This window comes from Mirounga leonina, unplaced genomic scaffold (assembly GCF_011800145.1).
Source record: "Mirounga leonina isolate KUSES-001 unplaced genomic scaffold, KU_Mleo_1.0 Mir_154, whole genome shotgun sequence".
In the NCBI taxonomy this organism is placed as follows: domain Eukaryota; kingdom Metazoa; phylum Chordata; class Mammalia; order Carnivora; family Phocidae; genus Mirounga; species Mirounga leonina.
In genome coordinates, this window is record NW_023270389.1 from 7,170,027 (window position 1) to 7,191,437 (window position 21,411).

Consider the following 21,411-nt stretch of genomic DNA (forward strand, 5'->3'; position numbering starts at 1 on the left):
GAGTTGAATAATGGCATCAATGATACAACCAACAAATCTGTGAATCAGTCAATGTGATGTGGTCAAAAATGCTGTCATGATTTCAGACAGCATTACTATCCTACCTTACACCAATCAGACCACAGTCAGAGTGTGGTTTTCAGTTTAAAGTCCACAAAAGTTGAATAGAACACTTTTTTGGTCATCCTTTTATTTTTTCTTAAGAAATAAAAGCACATTGAGGGGGAGAGCATAAAGACTCAAAGTATATACTGTCAAAATCTCCTTTTACTCTGACCCACCCCCTCCCCATTTTCCTCTTCAGAGGCTACTACTATGACTGATTTCTCCCTGTTAGATGAACCATTTTTAAAAAGGAGTAGTTCATTCCAACAACAAACATTAACTGGGTGCTCAGTTTGTGCCAGACGTGGTGTTAGGTGCTCAGGAATCAAGTCATTAAGAACCAGCTCTGTGTAGTAGTTGAGACAGACATAAAACAGATCATTTCAATATAACATAAACTTTTATTTTTTTTAAGTATACAAAGAATCCACTGATCTCTTCCAAATGCCATGGATCTGGACATTTTCATGTGTATCTCCCACAGGCATCTTGAGCTTGACATGTCTAAAACTCAACAACTGCTCACCACCCAAAATGAGTTTCCCACTATAAATAAAGAATGACACCCCATTTATCTGGGAGTCAGAAAACTCTCATGAAACAGACATTTATTGAGCATCTACAACATCTAAGGACTTGTGCTAGGCTATGAATATATGATAGAAAATATGGTAGTTCCTGTTTTCACCAAAACCTGTTTACAAGACTCTATCCTTGCTTTCTCTTACTTCTGCCCTCCTCGTTCAATCAGTTATCAAGTTCCACCATGTCTACTTAAATTCCTCTGGGATCGATTTCCATCACACTGGCAACACCGTAGTATGGGCCGCCATCTTGTTTCCTCTGGATTACTACAATGATGTCCCAGTTGGTTTCCCTTCCTCTTGAACTGGTTTCCTTGCCACTCTTGAATTCCACTTTCTCACACTAGCCAGAATCATCATCTAAAATATAAACCTAGTCATGTCAAAACCCTTCAAGCTTTCTATTACCTTTAGGAAGGTACCTCCATCTGCTGCACTTGTCCCCCCAACCCCGTTTAACCTAGCCAATTCCTAGATATTCTCAAGCATGGAGCCAATCAGGCTGAACTGCATTTTTAAAAAATTTATTTTTATTACCTGCCCCCCTTCTCTATGAGAATACAAGATGTCAGGTCAATTGTTAGATTGGTTTCTACCACATTTTTTTTTGTTCACTATTATGTTCTAGTACGTAGTTCATTGTCTGGCACAAAATTAGGGGCTCAGTAAAGTTTTTTGAATGAAAAGATGATTGCCAAGAAAGCCAGGAGGAAAGTCAACTAATTCAGACTATGGAATAGGTAAAAACTTCTTGAAAGACTGAAAAATAAATAAGGATAGGTAAGAGTCAGGCAAAGAAAATCAGGATAGCCCAGACAGTCAACAAAATAAGGTCTCAAAGTATAAAACAGCCTCCTGAATGGGAAGTGGGTGTGATGGGAGGTGAGGTTGGAAACATAAACAGTGACAAGATCATGGAGGTCCTAGCATGCCAGGCTATGGAGTTAGACTTTATCTTGGAGGTGATAAGAGAGATGGATGGAAGAAATCTAGGCAGACAAGTGAAACGTTCAGATTTACATTTGGGACTGATCATTCTGGCTGCTACTTACAAGATGAATTTGGGGGTGTGGGCAGGGGTGGTAAGGCTAGAGACAGCACTGAGATAGTGGAAATGAAAGGGACAAATTAAAGTTGGAATGGCTCATGCACCCTCCCAAGTCGCTCTATCTAGAAGGCTAGGAAATTATTGGAGTCACCAAAAGGACATGACCGCTGGTTGACCTGTGAGCTGGACACCAGCAACTGGAGGCTCCTCTCTCCCTCCCCTGTCCTTGGAATGTGTGTCCAGCTTGCCTTCTCTGTGCCCAGAGGCTGCTCCAAGGACACAGGCTTGAGAGAGTGATGTGCTGAGACGCATCTGGATTGTATACAGTGACTGAACCCCATTATGGATTCTATATAAACTTTCAAGATTTGGCAGGCAAGTGCAGAGAGCTGCTCTTGTGGCCACCCAAGGCAAGTCTTGTATGCAAGTTCCTTTGCTTATTCAACCTGCTACCTACCATCTGGAGTGGCCTACCTCTTTCTTTCGCCTCTCCCTGCCCTCCAACTATGGGCCTGGTTTCAGACTACACCCAGAAAGGTCCCAAGGAGCTTGTGAAGCAATAGAAGTAAAAGCCTGAATCTCAAGGGAGAAATCAGGAACAGCAGTTGTTTTAGGCTTCATGAGCAAACAGATTAAAACAATGAGTAAATGATACTCCCAAGGAGAAAATAAAGACAAATTTACAAAATAATAATAATAATAATAATAATAATAATAACAATGTTGGAACTTACACTGTTTAAAGGGCAGGGAGAGAAAAAGCCAGCTAAGAAGTATGAGGTAGATAGAAGAGAGAGGAGCGAAGCAAAGGGAGTTAGGTTTCAAGGAAGGTTTGATCAGTGGTAGCAAATGCAACTGAGAGGTTTAGAAAGAAAGAGAAGCATGATCTGCAGCACAGGCCAGGGAGGTATATTTCATCTTCTGAAATAAGAGGGAGGTACACGTGGCAGGGAGGGGCATGAGGAAGCAGGACGTTAAGGTGTATGTTGCACGATGGCTTGAATTTTCTCAGTTAACTGGAAACAAGGCTACTGGAAACATGTGTGTCCCGTAGGGAATCTCTGTTCCAATGCATGGGTGCCTGATGGCAAATAGGGAGTAAAATCCATCTTCGTATTTTCACCTATTTCTACCACCCTAGATCAAGTGAATCAACTTTTCAGCCTTACTGATCTGCTAAAAACAAAGCAGAAACAACAATTTGGAACCCATCACTTTATTTTTTTTTTTTTTAAGATTTTATTTATTTGACAGAGAGAGACACAGCAAGAGAGGGAACACAAGCAGGGGGAGTGGGAGAGGGAGCAGCAGGCTTCCCGCTGAGCAGGGAGCCTGACGCGGGAATTGATCCCAGATCCTGGGATCATGACCTGAGCTGAAGGCAGACGCTTAACGACCACCCAGGTGCCCCTGGAACCCATCACTTTAAAAAGAGATTTGTTTTAACCCAAAGCACAAGCTACCACAGAGCACCACCTGCATTAAAGGTAATGTCCAGCTGCAGGCTGTCATTGTCTCACTGAGCATCCGCATCATGTCACTCAAAGGTCTGCTCAGTCCTTACAGGTCTGTCATCCAGCCTCTAAAGTGCAATCTAGAAAGGGAACATGAAATTAAAATGAGATCAGGAACAGGCATAAAAACTGCAGATGCATGTGAATGTGTGTTACGTGCTTGAAAAACACCTTTCAGACTACACTGGGCACCTTCTAATAAAAACGGGAGTTGAGGCTGGGAAGGGATAGTTTGTAAGGCACTGAAAGCTCCAAGACAGGAAAGTGATGGATGATAAATTAATGGATTGTCAAGAAGCAGGAGGTGAGATGAAGCTGGAGACCACAAATGTGTCATACGCCCCTATGTACTGTTTCCTCCAGGGCACCACGCTGGGGATTTATGGGATGCATTCAGGGTCACAGTTTTGACAGGCACCTGGGTCAGAGGCCTTGGACACAGGAAGTTTGGATGCTGATAAACCCTGCGGTCCAGGCTGGGAAGGGAGGCAATGGACTGAGGACTGACAGGGAAAATGAAATAGAAGGCAAATACAGAGCATGTGAGGGTATACAGGTGCAGAAAAATTAGATGCCACAGTCATAAAGAATACTAGGTTCAATTTTCTGCTGCAGTTAGTGTCTTCATGGATGATGATTAAAACTCTAGAAAGTCTAAGTTGAAATTTCTGCCATTCCGCCCTCTACCTCGCACTGCCCTGTAATAGGCAACTGAATTTTTAAAGTCACGCTTACCCTTATAGCTGAGATAATTTCAATAAATATCCATTAGTTCTTTCATACTTTTAACTATCAGATTGCCATATCGATGGTAAAATTATCCCCCAACTAAACCATTATATTAAAGAATTGTCTTATTTTTCTTCCCATTGGGTCCATTCTATTCTTGGCCTACATATAGATCACTCTTTTCTTGTCTGAACTCTCAACAGTTCAGACATTTGTTGAGCGCTTACCATGTGCATAGGGACCTCATACAAATAATAATCAAAATAACAGCTAATACTTATTGAGTGCTCACAATTCTGCCAGGCACTTTACATGAACAAATTCATTTAATCTTCATGACAACCTATAAATCAAAGAGGACTATTTCTCCATTTTGCGTAAGTGGAAAGCAGCTTAGGTTAAGCAACTTGCCTGAGTCCACATAGGCAGTAAGTAGTGTGACTGGAGATTTAAATCCAGCTACTGATTCCAGAGCTGTGCCCTCCACCCTTAGGTGTCCCCCCTTTCCCTGCCTCTAAGGAGATGTGCTCCAGTGGAGGATAAGTATGCACAAGTAATAAAGTTGATTTGGCTAAGTGCCAATGAAAGGTCTTTTTTCTCTCCTTTCCTGACTCCCTGAGATCTTTAAAATTCTACTTTCCTAACCTACTTTTGAGTTTTACTATTCTGACTTTGAGATTGACCTAAGAACATGGACTTAGGCAAGAGAAGCCCTGAACTATTTAATATGAAATGTATTTTTGTTAGAATGGGTATAGACTTCTCTACCAATATGCACAAAAAAGCACCAGCGTTTGTCTACTTCCAACACAGTATTTCTAGCATGATGTTTCACTTTATTCAGTCCAGACTCCCCATCCAACATAGAACCCTCACCAACTAATACTCCATCCTGCAGTCAGATGTAGGTCCCATTATGGCCTCTAGTGCCCCAAACCCAAATTAAACTTCACGGCTTCTCCACCGACACTAGCTCGCTCGTGTCTTGCGCTGCAGGACGCTGACTTGCGGTCATGTACGAAGCGCCCTTCACTGGGGCACGTGCACGTTTGGGGAACAGTCCGTGTCGGGAAGCACCTGCCTTGCTGGCTACTGTGGAGAGATGCCCGGAGGGAGGGAAAAGCTACAATCAGGACAGTGGCTTCTACTCTGGACAGTGCCGCTTACCGCACAGTAGGGAACAAATCACTTCCAAGCCCCCGTTTGCCTGCCTGTAAAAGTGAAAGGCTCTGGCCGGATGAACCGTTGGGTACCTTTCACCTCTCGGAGTCGTGTTTACCAACGCAGAATCAGGGGATTTGTGTCTGGATCCTGGTTGTGCTACTTGTGAACACTGTGAGCGTCCTTGGCCAGCTGCATGGTCTCTCTGACTTCGAGCCCTCATTTGATGACAGTATCTACTCGCCCCCTCCTCCTTCCCCTTTTAATGAAGCCTAAAACAGAAGCCGTGCGCTCATACTCGATGTCAAAATATCGGTATTAGTATGATCACTCTGGGACCCTAGGACTTACGCTGCCCCACGGAGAACCCCACACCCTCTCTCCCTTCTCACTGTGAACTTAGCTCAAGTCTCTAGAAACTGTCCATTGGCTTTTGCTCTCAACCTCGGGCCCGGGGAGCCCTCCACGATGTGGAGGAACTCTGCAGCAACCCCGTTCCCGGAACTCCCAGCCCTTCCGGCAAACCGCCGCGCTCCCACTTCCTGTGGAATCCGGGTCCGACTAGACGCCAACGCCGCAAAAAACAGTTCCGCCTAGAGCCCGGCGCCTTCTCTCGCCGCACAAGCCCCACCCGCCTCGGGTCTGTTGAGCCTTACCGGCACCCGGCGCCGCGGCCGCGCAGGAAGTGGGCTGGGTGGAGGGGGCGGGACTTCCAGTGGGAGGCGGCAAGTTTGAAAAGACACAACCGTTGACGGCTGATGTCTGTTGACTTCAAACTTCGCTTGCAGCGGTTCCGGAGCTCTTCGCCCTCCTGCGGGCGGCTGGCCGCCGCGGTAAGTGAACGCGACCAAACTCGGGAGGACGGGAGCCTGAGTGCGCCGTCCCTCCGGAGGCGCGGGCAGGAGCCTGGACGCCGGGCCTGGCAGTGTTTTCGTTGCGCGTAGCGCTGGGGAGGAGGCTGGAGAAGCCAGGCCCCGGGAGATAGGGTTCTTTTAACTTGGTGTTGGCCCCAGAAACAACCTGAGCTTAGCTCCTGCGAAATGATGAGTGTTTGTTGCCACGTAGACTGTGTGAGAAGAAACTTGGGCTGAAGCTGGCCAGTTGAAGCTTGTATTTATATTTTTTTGACCCATTTATTTGGAAGGCAGTAGGTTTGAGACGCTCGTCAACTTTCTACAGATCTCCGTTGCTCACACATCGCTTAGCCAGAGCAAAGATATCATACTTAATCTAAGAATCAAAGGAAAAGAGCGGTGAATATATGGCACTGTGCATGCATAGCACGTTCATTTTCCCTGAATGAGTTCAGGAAACTTTTTACCTAATTTATTGAGGTGGTTTTTGTTTAGGCTTTGCCTCTTGGAACGTTGCTTTCATGAACTAGTTTTAGTAAAACGAAGCGTGTATGATTTAACAGATATTCTCTCAACATCTACTCTGTTCAGCTTCTCAGTGTTGCAAATATAAAGAAATCAGAGGGATAATTAGCAGTTAATACCTGCTATTTGCTAGACGGTCTGAGGGTCACTCTACATGTTATTAGGTTGTTTATATGCTTTATCCCACTAGAGACCTCATACTGTTCAGTTGGAAGGGCTTTTTCCCCACCTCCCAAAGATGAATTGGAATTGAAATTGTACTATCAAAGAAAGATAGAAATTGGATATGGGAGATGCTTCCAAAAAGAAGCATTGGGAGTTTGGGAAACATCTTGGAGGAGACTAACTTGAAACAGAAAATTCACTGATTTATTAAATTTTGGAGTGTTTTAGAAACCAACAGAAAAAATTGAATTTGATGTGGTGGGTAGGGTAATTGAAGTATTTTTGTAAAGATATTACATGATGCATTCAGTGTTTATAAGGATTAATCTGATAGAGTGCAAGACACATTAGAGAAGGATGTGCGGTAATGATTATGAAGGTATTTTACACCTACTCTTTCTCTCTTATAATCTTTTTTTTTTTTTTTTTTTTTTTAAGATTTATTTATTTATTTGGGAGAGAGAGCTAGCGCGAATGGGAGGGGAAGAGGGAAAGGGAATCCCATGCAGACTCCATGCTGAGCGCAGAGCCTGACCTGGGGCTTCATCTCACAACCTGAGATCATCACTGGAGCCGAAACCAGGAGTCCGTTGCTTAACCAGCTGCACCCTTACTGTGATAATCTTTGATCCAGATGTAGCTTGTTTTGGAAAAGTGACTTTTTCTACAATCTTTTGGCCAAGTATTTCTATCAGTGGTTTTTAAATCTATGACTTAGATGAAAATGTGGAATGTGTATTTATGCTGAAAAGGACATTTAATATGTGAGGCGTCAGGATCTGGAGTCAGAAAGATGCTGACTATGGAATGAAAGTATAAAATTATAAAATTCAATAATGGGAAGTGCAAATCCTTGCTTAAGGTTCAAATAATTATGTTAAGAAAAACATGGAGAAGTCCTGGCTTGATATCAATGGGTCACATTGAAGAAGTTCTGTGAGTTTTAGTTGATTGTGTGAGTGTGTGTGTGAGAGAGAGAAACAGAGACAGAGTCAGTAAGTGCTACAGTTGTAGACTAGAGTAGCGTGGCCAATGTCTACTATATTAATATTCCGCCCTAGGCAAACCATACCTGGAGTATTGTGTTCACTTTGAACATTACATTTTAAGAAGACATGGACAAAATTGTTGTAGAGGAAATTGAGTAGAATGGTAAAGTTTCTAAAATAATGTCATATAAGCAGTGGTTCTACTTAAATTATACTTAACCTTAGAGAAGAGATGGCTAAGCAGAGATGTGATAACTCTCTTCACGTTTTCAAAAGTGGTGTCATGTAAACAGAAATTAATACTTCCTTTGTAGTTGCGTTGACTGGAAATAGGACCAGTGGGTAAAGATTACAATAAACAGATTTCTACACAGTGTGAGGAAGAGTTATTTAATTATTAAAGCCATACTGAAGTGGAAAAAAGTTGCCTTGAGAGTTGGTGAACTTTGTGATGTTTGCACGTGTTCACGCAGAAGTGCCAAGTTGTTTGTCGGTCATCTTTCAGAATGGCTTTCTACATTTATCAGAGATTAGGCAAGTTGCCGAAGCTTCTTTTAACTATAATATTCTAAGAAATATTAGGCACCTAAAGAAATGGATTTCCGGAATTGTGGGTCATTTCAGTTTGTTTGCAACGTTGAGTATATTCACATTGGGGCTCTTGAATTATGCTACTTCCTCACGGAACAGGTGATCTGTATGTAATAAATCCGATATTGTCAACTGAGACGCAGAGGCGGTGGCTGCAATGGCTGGTGCTCCTGCTGTTACTATTGCTATCCTGCCGGGCACGGCTAGAAATAAGAAGAAAATGCAAAGGTGTCAGCTTACGGGGGCTCAGAATGTAGTGTCAGAGTTCTAGAAACCTCACAATACACTGTGGCAGTTATTACAACAGTTAAAGGCAAGGCTCTAGGACATGATTTCTTAACCTCAGCGTTACTGACTTTTGGACTGAATAATTCTTTGCTGCAGTGGAGGTGGGAGCGCTATCCTGTGCATTGTAGGTTGTTTAGCAGCATGAGCCTCGAACCACTAGATTCCAGTAGCACCCCCATTCCAGTCCTGACAGCCAAAGATGTCGCCACACATACCCAGATATCCCCCCGCAGGAGGGGTGCAAAATTGTGACAACGACTGCTGTAGGGGGACACAGGTGGGAGTATCTCACATCTGAGGACATTAGGGGAAAGTGGTTGTTGTTGTTTTAAGTTCTCTCTCTGGTGATTGGAATTCCTACTAATTACAGCATTCTATTTTTACTGTATTTTTTCCCCTCTCTCTTCCTACGTGCATCTTAAATCTTATTGCCCATCTCACTATGTGTACATCAAATAGGATATTAGATCAGAGTACAGTTTTATTATCCTTATGTTGGTACTGTTTATATATAGCTTCTGCTGATACTGTTGCCTATATATCTTGCCTGGAGGATTAATTCTCAAGACCAATCTTGTTAAACCCTAAGTCCCCCAAATTTAACAAAGAAAAAACAGGGATTTTCACGTATATTCGAGCAAAATCCTCTTTCCCATATGAAAGAGAAGAGCATTAGGAAATTAGAGAAAGAAAACCATTTCAGAATAAAAGATATTTCAGAATACATACATGTATATACACATTTACAATCTAGGATATACATATGTATGTAATTTGTGTTATCTTACTAGGATGTTTGATGATAGTTAACACTACTATGAATAGTTCAACGTTAGCTTGTTAATTTTGCTTATATTTATCAACTTCCAGATAAAGAGAATAGCTAGTTGTCCATGTTTCTGATCTTTTGTTTTTTCTTCCTTCAGACTAGGAGATTCCCAAGATGGAAACTTTGTCTTTCCCCAGATATAATGTGGCTGAGATTGTGATTCATATTCGCAACAAAATCTTAACAGGAGCTGATGGTAAAAACCTCTCCAAGAATGATCTTTATCCAAATCCAAAGGTACAATGTGATTGTGTTTCCATGTGGATGATGGTATTTAAAAAGAAATGAAACTACTTGGCCTATAGTATTTGCAAAAGGGCATGTACCCTACTACTTGATGTGGGCCAATCATTTTAATCCAGAAGCAATCTCTCACCAAGTGTAATTTTAAAATAATGTTAAGTTTATATGTGAGGTGACATCTACATTTCCATTAGGAATTCAATTCCTTAATATGGTTGTTTCCTTAAAAAAAACACTTCTAAATCATAGACTTATTAAAGTATATTAAATTTTTTTTATTGTAGTGGTGGTCTGAGTGTATCATTTATTGGTAGGACTTGAAGGAACCTATTCCAAGTGGTTTCCAACCATAAAAAGTGCTTAGAAACAATTCTCTTTGGAAACTTATGGATTAATTTTCTTGCATTATGCCCCAAGGGGGGGATTGACTTGTTTTGACAGGCTTTGTTCTTATTTCTTTAGTTATTAAATGCAAAAAAACTATTTATGTGTCATAGAAAATCCCAAAGTCTCCTTCCATTTTCCTGCATTGGTCTTGAAGTAATAACATAATAAAACCTGGTTTAGTGATGTAGAACTCAAACTTCTTGATCTCAGTCCCTTTGTAATTCTTTAAAATGGAAGGAATAATCTCAGAATAAATGAACTTGTATATGGGTCAGAACAGGTTCTACAGGCCAGTATTTGGCAGCTGCTGAATTAAAAGATAAAACTTTTGAAAATTCCATGCTACTCTATTAAATTTATACCCCCAGGATAATAGTGTTCACTTAAACTTTAACCTCTCAGGAAACCTTAACATCTGAAGTGTGAAATAAGTTTGCCCATGGTCTTTAAAAAAAAAAAAAAAAAAATACACCCTCAGTGTGCCGTTATGTTTGCCCCATGCCTGCAGTCTGTTTTGAAAGACTAACCCGTCTTCCCTAATGTGGATGGATTGCTTGGATTGGATTCTGTATATAAGCTTAAACAACTGATCTCACTGACCACTTATTATATCTGAGCAAACTGATAAGTATATATGTGTTTTAAGATTTGGAAAAATTAAGAAATATTTCAAGAGAAATAGAGTAACTTTGTTACTCTTTGCATCCATTGTCTACAATATCAGATGATGGTGATTCAGCTGTCGAGTCATGCATCAGAGTATTAAAAGTTGTTTTTCTGTTGTAGCCTGAAGTCTTGCACATGATCTACATGAGAGCCTTACAAATAGTATATGGAATTCGACTGGAGCATTTTTACATGGTGGGTTTAAGATGAGGCAAAATTACTTTCTTTTGCTGCATTTCCCTTGTTCATATTGCATACTGGTTTCAGGATAGGAAGTTCTTGACTTTATTTTTAACAAAATCAAAGGCTTATATAAAATTAATGTCACTGGCAAAAGAATCTTAGGTATAATAGTGGCTTATATTGATAGCTTTAGTAAGACAACAGTAGTAAAAGACTTAAATGACAGAAATTATTGGTGCTGTGTAGTTATTCACAGATTTACAGGTTTGTCTTCAGAGGCTAATGAGCAATAGCACAGTCTTCACACATACTCTCTCTTCTGAGAAAGGACTCCCAAATTAGAGTATGTGATGTACACTAAGATTGAAAACAATTGAAATAAGGCATCTGAGCTTTTAGCAAATTAGGTATTGCTAGTAGGAAAAGTCATTTTTCTTAATTTTGTTGTTGCTGTTAAATCCTCAGGGCATGATCTGAAGTTTTACTAAAAATGTACTATCTTTAGAATCTCACCAATATGATTACATATTGTTTAAAAATCAAAGGCTTTGCCACATATTTGCTATGAAACCTTGCTAAGGCTTACTTTCTTTGTGTATAAAATAGGGATAGCACACTGTTTTAGGGTAGTTATGAAAATTAAAGAAGAATACATGTAAAATGCTGAGCATAGCTCCTGATTTAGTAAATGCTGACTTGACCCCTTCATTCATTCATTTAAAAAATCTTCACTGAGGACCTGCTGTGAACCTAGCATTATTAGTAACAACTCTAGTTTTGTGCGAGGGTCGTTATTGTTTACTAAGTTTTAAACATTTAATGATAATAAGGTTATTTTGATCTTAATTTATGATTAACAGGGGGCACGAGGTTGGCTCAATGGAGCGTATGACTCTTGACCTAGGGGTCATGAATTCAAGCCCCGCATTGGGTATGGAGCCTACTTAAAAAAAAAGTTATTTTGAGGTTGAAGACTTTTCTCATTTTGTTTAATCAATGTGTAACTTAGATTTTGTGATATATTACATTTAGATGCCAGTGAACTCAGAAGTCATGTATCCACATATCATGGAAGGCTTCTTACCGGTCAGCAATTTATTTATTCATCTGTGAGTAAAGTGGTTTTATTTTCTGAGACTACATACATTTATTTTTTCATTACATTAAGCTTTCTTTTTTTTTTTTTTTTGAGATTTTATTATTTGTGTGTGAGAGAGAGAGAGAGCATGAGAGGGGAGAGCTCAGAGGGAGAAGCAGACCCCCGCCAAGCAGGGAGCCGGATGCGGGACTCGATCCTGGGATTCCAGGATCATGGCCTGAGCCGAAGGCAGCTGCTTAACCAACTGAGCCACCCAGGTGCCTGCATTAAGCTTTCTTAATGACAGGATTTTCTTGGAGAATTTCTATCATCTCCCTCTCCACTCCATCAGTACATTGAAAATTGTAGACTTCTTCAAATAGAACTAACTGCTTCCCTCTGTGGCACTATCCATTCTGCTTTCAGTGGGGTTTTAAGATGTTGTGAATCTAAAATTGTTTGGAGGTTTTGAGTTTTTAAAGAGTCCTAGTACCTCCAAAAGTGTGTGTTGTTTATTAGAATTTATAACTTTACCTTGGTATTGCTTGAATACTTGTGCAGTGTACAGAAAACATAGATTTCTGTGCTACAGGATTATGTGTGGTAGTTGACTTCTGACTTGGTCTTTGGACATTGAGAAACATATCCAGAAATCTCTTGGAAAATAAAATGTTTATATTGTATGGTTTATATATAACTTAAAATATTCTTTCTCCACTTCATCTTTAAGGGATTCATTTCTGCCCATCTGTCGGGTGAATGACTTTGAGATTGCTGATATTCTATATCCAAGTAAGTGAGAATTTAAAACAATTTTTAATGTCTGACTTTAATATTTTACTTCTCTGTCAATAAGTGTAAAAATAAAAACTACAGATAATTGGTTTTAGAAAGTTTATCCCATTTTTAAGGATGAATTTTTTTATATCCTTTTACTGGAATTGTTTTCCTTTGTAGGTCCATAGGAAAGCTGTTTTTCTGATCCATTTTTCTTAACTCCTTACATTTAAAAGATATCCTGTAAATTTGAAAACACGGATATGAGTAATATATAAGCTGTGGTACTGCATAGTGGATTCATCACACCAATTTTCTCAAATGTAGCAATTACTTTTTACTATGAAGAAAATATCTTTTAGCACTGATTAGTCTTGATGTTGTATTTACATGTCAATTTCTCTTAACTTTATTTAAATGTCCCTTAATTCATTTGACTCTGATATTTATGCATCAAATTATTTTATGTTGCAAGAGATTCAATGTGCTATTTAAAAATGTTTTTTTCCTCTTTCTGTTCTACCTTTTTGTTTTGTTATTGGTCTGTAATTTACACAAAATAAAAATTCACCAATTTTAAATGTATAACTAGAATTTTAACAAAGGTACATAGTTGTATAACCACCGCCATGATCATGTATGGAAATTTCGGTAGCCCTACAAAAGTTGCCTTGGGTCCCCTTGAAGTTGATTACTTCTGACCAACCCCTCTTCCCTGGCAACCACTGATTTGCTTTCTGTCACTGTAGTTTCTTGACTTGTCTGATATTTGATATAAATGAAATAATAGTCTGTATTCTTTTGTGTCTGGTGTCTTTAACTTAGCAGAATGCTTTTGAGATTCATCCATGTTAGTTACATTTATTAGTTCTTTGTTTCTTTTTATTTTGGAATAGTAGTCTATTGTAAATATAAACTGCAATATATTTACCCAGTGACCAGCTGATAGACATTTGGATGTTTACAGTTTTTGGCCATTATGAGCAAGGCTGCTCTGAACGTAGGTTACAAGTCTTCGTAAGGTCATGTGTTTTCATTTCTCTGGGTAAACACCTAGCAGTAGAAATGCTGGTTCATGTGTTAAGTACACACTTAAAGTTTTAAGAAACTGCCGAACTGTTTTCTAATGTGGCGGCATCATAACCATCAACAGCATCTGTAGTTTCAATTGCTTCATTTCCTCCCCTGGACTTGATATTGGAAATTTTTAATCTTAGCCCTTCTAGTGGCTATATAGCTGTATCTCATGGTTTTAATTTTCATTTCCCTAATGACTAATAGCAGCATATTTTCATATGCTTATTTGCTGTCCATATATCTTCGTCAGTGGAGTGTCTTTTTGAATAATTTTTTTACGTAATCTCTGCACCCAATGTGGGGCTCAAACCCACAATCCTGAGATTAAGAGTCACATGCTCCACCAACTGAGGCAGCCAGGCGCCCCTGTCTTTTTTTTTTTTTTAATTGTTTGTCTTATTATTGAATTGTAAGTTTTCTTCAGATATTATAAAAACACATAGTTTATCAGATATGTATTATGCAAATATTTTCTCCCAATCCATTACTTGACTTTTTAGTATTATAACTGTCTTTTGAAGAGCAAAATATATTTCCATTTTGAAGATTCTAATTTATCAATTTTTTTTCATAAAAATGATTCATAAAACCATTTTTTTTGTGTGTACTATTAAGAAATCTTGGTTTCAGAGATGCTAAGATTTTACTCGTATATTTTAAGCACATTATAGTTTTATTTATTAGTTATTTATTTATGAGAGAAAGAGAGAGAGAGCCAGAGTGTGCATGTGAAGGGGGAAAGAGAAGGAGGGAGGGAGAATCTCCTCCTCGGGGTTCTGTGGGTTAGATCTCAGAGCCCTGAGATCATGACCTGAGCCAAAATCAAGTGTTGAGCGCTTAACTGACTGAGCCACCCAGGCACTCCAAGCATATTATGGTTCTAGCTTTTGTTATTTAATGCTTGAATTTTTATACATGATGTAAGGTCAGGGTCATAGTTCAGGTTTTTTCTTTTTTGCATATAGTTATCAAATTATTTCAGCACCACTTATTGAAAAGATTCTTCTTTTTTTTTAAAGATTTATTTATTTGACAGAGAGACAGGGAGAGAGGGAACACAAGCAGGGGAGTGGGAGAGGGAGAAGCAGGCTTCCTGCTGAGCAGGGAGCCCAACGCAGGGCTCGATCCCAGACCCTGGGATCATGACCTGAGCCGAAGGCAGACGCTTAACGACTGAGCCACCCAGGTGCCCCAGAAAAGATTATTCTTTTCCCATTGAATTACCTTGGCACTTCTTGTCAAAAATCAATTGACCAACCACCACACACCTATTAGAATAGCACAAATCCAGAACACTGATAATATCAAATGCTGGTGGTTTATTGCCAACGCCCCTGAGTGAGCTTTGGTGTTTCCCCTTTTCAGGGAATTTATCCACTTCATTTAAGCTGGAAAATTTATTAACATAAAGTGGTTCATAATCTTCCTGTATCATTTTTAACAGTCTTTGGGGTCAGTAGTGATGTCCCCTCTCTCATTCTGACATTTGTCATTTGTTTTTTCACTCTTGTCGTTTTCCTGGACCAGTCTGGCCAGAGGCTTATCAATTTTGTTTATCTTTTCAAAAAACCAGCTTTTGATTTCATTGATTTTTCTGTATTTTATTTATGTTTTTGTTCTCTATTGGTTTCTGTACTTATTGTTATTCCTTCTTTTTTTCCATGCGTAGTTTGGATTTGCTGTTTTTTTTCCCGTATTTTTTTTTTTAAGGTAGAAGGTGAGGACGTTAATTTGAGACCTTTCTTCTTTCCTGATATACATGTTTAGTGCTATAAATTTTCCTTTCGTCCTGCTTTAGCTGCATACCACAAACTGATGACAGATGTGTCTTCCGCGTGTGTACGTGCATATGCACACCTGCCTTTGGATTATAAATCTAAGCTTGTCTTCAGCAGAGTCGTCCTATGGTCTTCTGCTGCTGGGGTTGAGGCCACATCCCTCCTGGGATACTTTCTGCTTTTGGCAGTTGTTCCTGGGTTATCATTGGCTAAAGATCACTTTTTAATTCCAAATTTGGGAGTTCTTGGACCACATATACAGTTTAATTCAAACTAAAAATCCTTATGGCAGTAGGTTCAAGCTTTGGAATTCTCAGAGATCCTTTGCTCCCCAGAGACAAGGCTAGGAGACACTAGGAACTTTGTCATTTCCCTCACTGGCATGAGAGATTTTTCTTGCCCCAATCTACCTCTTCACTAAGGATGCAGCCTTCCTAGAGTCCCCCATCTGCTAGAGTGCTCAGCGCCAAGCCCCTAAGGCATCAGCAATGATTCCTACATGAAAGTTAATAATCCAAACCACTTGCTTACTTAGCCTGGACTTATTTTCTTTTGGTTCTCCCCCAGTCTAGTTGCTTGTAAGACTTTCTCCTTATCACAAGTTTTTAGCAGTTTTATTATAATGTGCTTTTGGGGGATTTTCTTTCCGTTTGTTGTTGTGTTCCTCTCCTTGCTTAGCCTGGACTTATTTTCTTTTGGTTCTCCCCCAGTCTAGTTGCTTGTAAGACTTTCTCCTTATCACAAGTTTTTAGCAGTTTTATTATAATGTGCTTTTGGGGATTTTCTTTCCGTTTGTTGTTGTGTTCCTCTCCCCCTGCCCACCCCCACTAAGACTCACTCATCTCCTTGACTATGTCTATAGTGTCCATCAAATTTAGAAAATATTTAGATATTTTATATAAGTTTTTTCTGCCAGTCTCTTTTGTGGGACTCCAATTACACATTTGTTATGCTACCTTGATGTTGTCCCTCAGCACATAGGTGTTCTATCCATTTTTTCTCTCTGGCCTTTTAAATAGCTTTTATTGTTGTGTCTTCATTGTCCCTAATGCATTCATCTGTCAGGTCGATCTGCTATTAATCCCACCTAGTGTATTTATTTTTGCAGATATTTTATTTTTTAAGGACAAAAGTTTGATTTGGGTCTTTTTAAAAAATCTTCCCCTTCTCTTTTAATGCTGATGCATTGCTCTGTCTTCCTGAACAAACAGAATATATTTATAGAATATATTTATAGAGGCTGTCAGGAAGATAGAGTTTAGTTGGGAAAGGCCAAGGCCTCTAGAACTCATAAATTCTAGCTGCCTTGACCTCTCCAAACTCGAAACTTGATCTTTGTGACTCAGCAAAACCTGCGAGTTGTTTGTGTTCTCCCTCCTTGCAGTACAGCCTGAGAACGCCTAAGTACTGGGCTGGTGCATTAATAGGGTTCACCTCATTTGTTTCTCTTAGGGATGGCTGTCCTGTATTGCCTGTTGTCTGGTGTCTAAAATTGGTTGCCTTGTATATTTTATCTGGTTTTCTAGTTTAAAATGGGAGAGTAAATCTGTTCCTTATTATTCTCTCTTGACCAAAAATGATTTACTTTTTTTTTTAAGTTATTAATGCAAAGATAATTCTGATCTTTATATTAGAGCACATTTTTTGCGCTTTGGTTCATTATAGCATGCATGCAGTTTTATTCTATGTGCTATGAGCAGAGTATATTGTGGGAGAGAATGAATTTTTATTTTTACATTTGTTTCAAAGATTTACTTAAGGAGTCTTGCTTTCTATTTTAGAGGCAAAACGGACAAGTCGGTTTTTAAGTGGCATTATCAACTTCATTCACTTCAGAGAAGCATGCCGTGAGACATATATGGAATTTCTTTGGCAATATGTAAGATTTAAACATATTTTTTGAGTCACATAGCAGATCAGTAATATCACTTATAAAGTGCTGATCTGTTTTGAAATAGTTGTCACAGATACCTAATTGTCGGATGGCTGTTAGAATCAAATTTATTTTAATATTTATGTAATTTGCAGATTTTCGTTACTGGAAAGCATGTATCAGAATGAGATTTTCTTCGCTATTGGATAACATTAGGGAAAGGCTGGGTTTTTTGTTCTAATCTTACAGCTGAGGCTCCTTTTCCTATATTAGGAAATGTAAGGGAAGAGAAATAGTGACGAATTCATATTTTTTTCCTTTGGAGTTTAATAGATAGTGCAGTGTTCTTTATTTAATTGAGATATTTGAGGTTTATGTTTGCTTTCTAAAAAATGGCCTAAAATGATGTTTTATCATGCTTGCCCAACAGTGCATTATAAGATCCAGTCCAAGTAAATCACTTTAACAGATGGAAACTCATTTCATCAACAATTTAGAGAATTTGGAAAGATTATGGGTCATTCATGTGATTTGTTTCCATCTGTCCTCAGTTTTGGGTTATCATATTCTTAGAAAAGTGCCAGAGTAACACCAGATAATTAGAACTTCAGCTCCAGCAACACTGAGCTGTATAGATAGAAGCTTCCTTGCACAAATCATGTCAAGCTTATACTTCCCAAACATCACACACTCTCCAAAACTTCACGTAGATTTGCTAATATACACACAAAAACATACAATTTTGCTTGGCTGATTTCTCCTCATTTTTTAAGACATAGCTCAGACAGTTTTACAAAGCGCCCTGTGATGCTCCTCCCCAGCCATTACCCGGGTTGGGCTGGATGTCATTTTTTTTGGTCCTGTAGCAAGTTGTTTGTAGACTTACATGCGTGTATCTGACCCTTCAAGGAGAATGAGCTACTTAAGTCCCAACTATAACTACTTCTTCTTGGGTATTATTCTTGGCACTTAGCACAGTGCCTGACTATGGTAAGAACTCAGCATTTATGCGTGAATAAGTAAATTCCTAATTCACTCATCATGAATGCCTGTTCTCTCTTAAAAATGTCTTATTTCTGATAGTGAAAGCTGAGGAGTAAGCATTTTGCAGTGTGTACCGGTAGATGTTTTTTTTTAAACACATCACTGTTTGTGTTGAAAAGCACTAATATGAAAATTGCTTTAATAGAAATCATCTCTGGACAAAATGCACCAGTTAAATACTGCTCACCAGGAAGCGTTAATGAAATTGGAGAGACTTGAGTAAGTAGGAGATTTACAAATAAAATAAATGTAATTTCAAGATGCAGAATGAATCATGAGTAGTATTTGACAACCCTGCAGTCTACCTCAAGTCTCCTTCACCTTCCTCACTAAATAGCAGACTATTTAAGTTTACCTGTTCCAAAAAAAGAAAAACTCGTTCTCCTCCTTTCTAACTCTTAGTACATAATATATTCTTTTACCTTATTCTTGTTGTTAGTGAATTAGCCTGAGATGTTTAAAGCCATTAACTTGCCTCCTAAATTATGTCTGGAAGTATTTATCTTCTATAGGTGAGTAGTAACTAAGTGGACTCTCTTTCTTCCTTAAAGCCAGTTAATTCTGTTAAGAGAGCTTTGTTTTGTTTTGCCTCATCGGTCATATTGGAGAGTCATTCGGGAGTTAGAGTTCTTGGCCAGATAGATCGATTTTGAGCAGAAAGATTTCCTATCCCTTCTCATTTCTTGATGGCTTTGAGTTTCTTTGTTTCACAGGAGAGCTTTCCTAACCTGCCCTGGTATAGACTGTCTTAGAGACAGCAGTAGGCTGCAAAGACTGGGAATAGGAGGCAGATACTAAAATTTCACAGGTAAATTTAGTGCAAACTAAGAGATAAATGACAAACTGGGGGCGAGTATCTGCAGCCTACCCAGCAGAGCAGCACCGTCCCTAGTAAGAAAACCTGTGTAATATTCCTAAAATACGAAGAACTACAAACCAAGGGCAAAAGGATAATAGGAAAATGGGCAAAGGCCAAGAACAGGGGATTTACAGAGGAATAAATACAAATAGCTAATTAACTATGTGAAGATTATTAAACTCACTAGCAGTCAGGGAAATGATCATTAAAACCATAATTCTGTACCATGTCTCAAAAGCAGAAGTTGAGAATGGTGCGCATGGCAGAGACTTTTACATGGGCAGGTGCTGTTAGGAAGGACAGGCAGAGCAAAGGGAATGGATGATCCAGGGGAGGGAGGCGAGGAGAGGAGCCAGGCAGGAGCCGGCACTGAACAGGGAAGGGAATGTTGCGCTTCTTGTATTAGGAGCTGAGTTAGAAAAGGCAGGTACGAATGCAGATGAGTCCATACGCAGGTTCGGTGGTGGAAGGCTGAGGAGCCCATCTGATCTTTATTTTCTGTGTTGTAGAGGCCAGGTCATCTATTTTAAATCTCTGTCACATGGAAGGATGAGAATTCAGAAACACGAAAGCAGATAGTTTTTTTGTTTTTTGTTTTTTTTCCATTTGAGTCATTTGAGGACAGAGACTATTTTGGCCTTGCAAAGTTAAGAACTTGATATATGTTATTTTCATCTATTTTGCTGTGTTTAGTTCTGTTCCAGTTGAAGAACAAGCAGAGTTCAAACAGCTTTCAGATGATATTCAGGAGCTGCAGCAGTCACTGAATCAAGAGTTTCGTCAAAAAACGGTATCAGCTGTGTTGACCTTAAAAATTAAACAGCCAGTTATCTTATCAGCAAAAATGGGTTTATTTGGAAATAGCAGAGAATTGCAATTTGGTACAAGTAAACTGCAGCAAAAACCATAGGCTCGTCCAACAAACAAAGGAGAGAAATATGTTATTTTATGGAGAAGGAGGAGGAGGTTGGGAGGGGTTGTTTGGAATCAGAGTCCTTGGAAGAAAAGCAAGAGTCTAAACACAGAGTCTGATTCATTATATGACAAAAAATTCTTCTTTTTGGGCACTTTGGTTTTGTTTTTGCTCACAGCTAGGGAATAAAAGCAGAAAGCACGGCAAAGTAATTGCTATGCAGGAACTTTGAGAACGCTAAGAGAACCACCTTTCTTGGGCTCAGAAAAGACTAACCTAGCACGAGGGTGGTGATGGTTTCTCATTGGGGGAGTTGCAGGGGAAGAGGCTTTCCTGTAGAGACTCAGTGGCTCTTGCCCTGGTGGGGGGCCTAGTTGATGAGGCTTCTTGGAGTTGACACGGCTTCATGGGGGGTGAGAGCTCCCCCTCCTGGCCTCCCGACTCCATGTGAGCAAGGTTTCATTTTATTTTCACAGTTCACATAAATTAAAAACAACTTTGTTTTTTTTTTCTTTTGGCTGTGGAGGACGTAAGAGCACGTTACTTTCAGTTACAAAAGATCTAGGGTATATTGCTGTGCCCATTTGTGCTCCTTATAATGGATATATACTTCTGTCAACCATGGTTATCAATTTGTGTTCTAGTCAATTCTTGTTGACTAGAATTTTTTAGGATTTGCCGTTTTCTAAACTTGCTGTTCCCAGACTGTACGGAGGCACCCTGGACTTCAGGGGCTTTGGGATATTTTAAAATTTTATGGGAAACAGTGATTGTTAGCATCTCTTGTACCCTGCTTGAACTCCTAGCTCAAGGCACATTGCCTTCCATTCATATCTTTGTGAGCCTGGGTTCTGGCATTTGTCGTGGTGAAAAACCAATACTTCGTGAACAACCTCACAGAACAGGAAATGAGAATGTCTGTGTCCAATCTGATTCCAACGTGTGTGAATTTGTGCAGGGTCCAATAGGTACACACATCCAACTTGGAAGTAGTTGTGGCTATTTAAGAATAAAATAAACATTATTTTTTCCCAATTTGTATGCATAATTTTTTCAAAGGGCTACTAAGTTCTTAGGATGTAAATACTTAGGCAGTTATTTGGACTCTCCTACTTAGTAAAGAAACCGTTAGGTATTTCTTCTGGCCTGGG

At 39.4% G+C, this 21,411-nt stretch overlaps 1 protein-coding gene across 1 annotated transcript in view; it reads left to right on the forward strand.

Annotated features, from left to right (window-relative positions):
- The first annotated feature begins 5,870 nt into the window (after positions 1 to 5,870).
- The window catches only part of NUF2 (NUF2 component of NDC80 kinetochore complex), a 30,171-nt gene continuing 14,630 nt past the window's right edge, over positions 5,871 to 21,411 (forward strand). The window contains exons 1-8 of the mRNA XM_035010052.1: positions 5,871 to 5,974; positions 9,480 to 9,619; positions 10,799 to 10,873; positions 11,894 to 11,970; positions 12,670 to 12,731; positions 17,353 to 17,450; positions 18,634 to 18,707; positions 20,041 to 20,137. Of these exons, the coding sequence (XP_034865943.1) occupies positions 9,497 to 9,619; positions 10,799 to 10,873; positions 11,894 to 11,970; positions 12,670 to 12,731; positions 17,353 to 17,450; positions 18,634 to 18,707; positions 20,041 to 20,137 (606 nt within the window). The 5' untranslated portion in view covers positions 5,871 to 5,974; positions 9,480 to 9,496. The remainder of the gene's footprint in view (positions 5,975 to 9,479; positions 9,620 to 10,798; positions 10,874 to 11,893; positions 11,971 to 12,669; positions 12,732 to 17,352; positions 17,451 to 18,633; positions 18,708 to 20,040; positions 20,138 to 21,411) is intronic.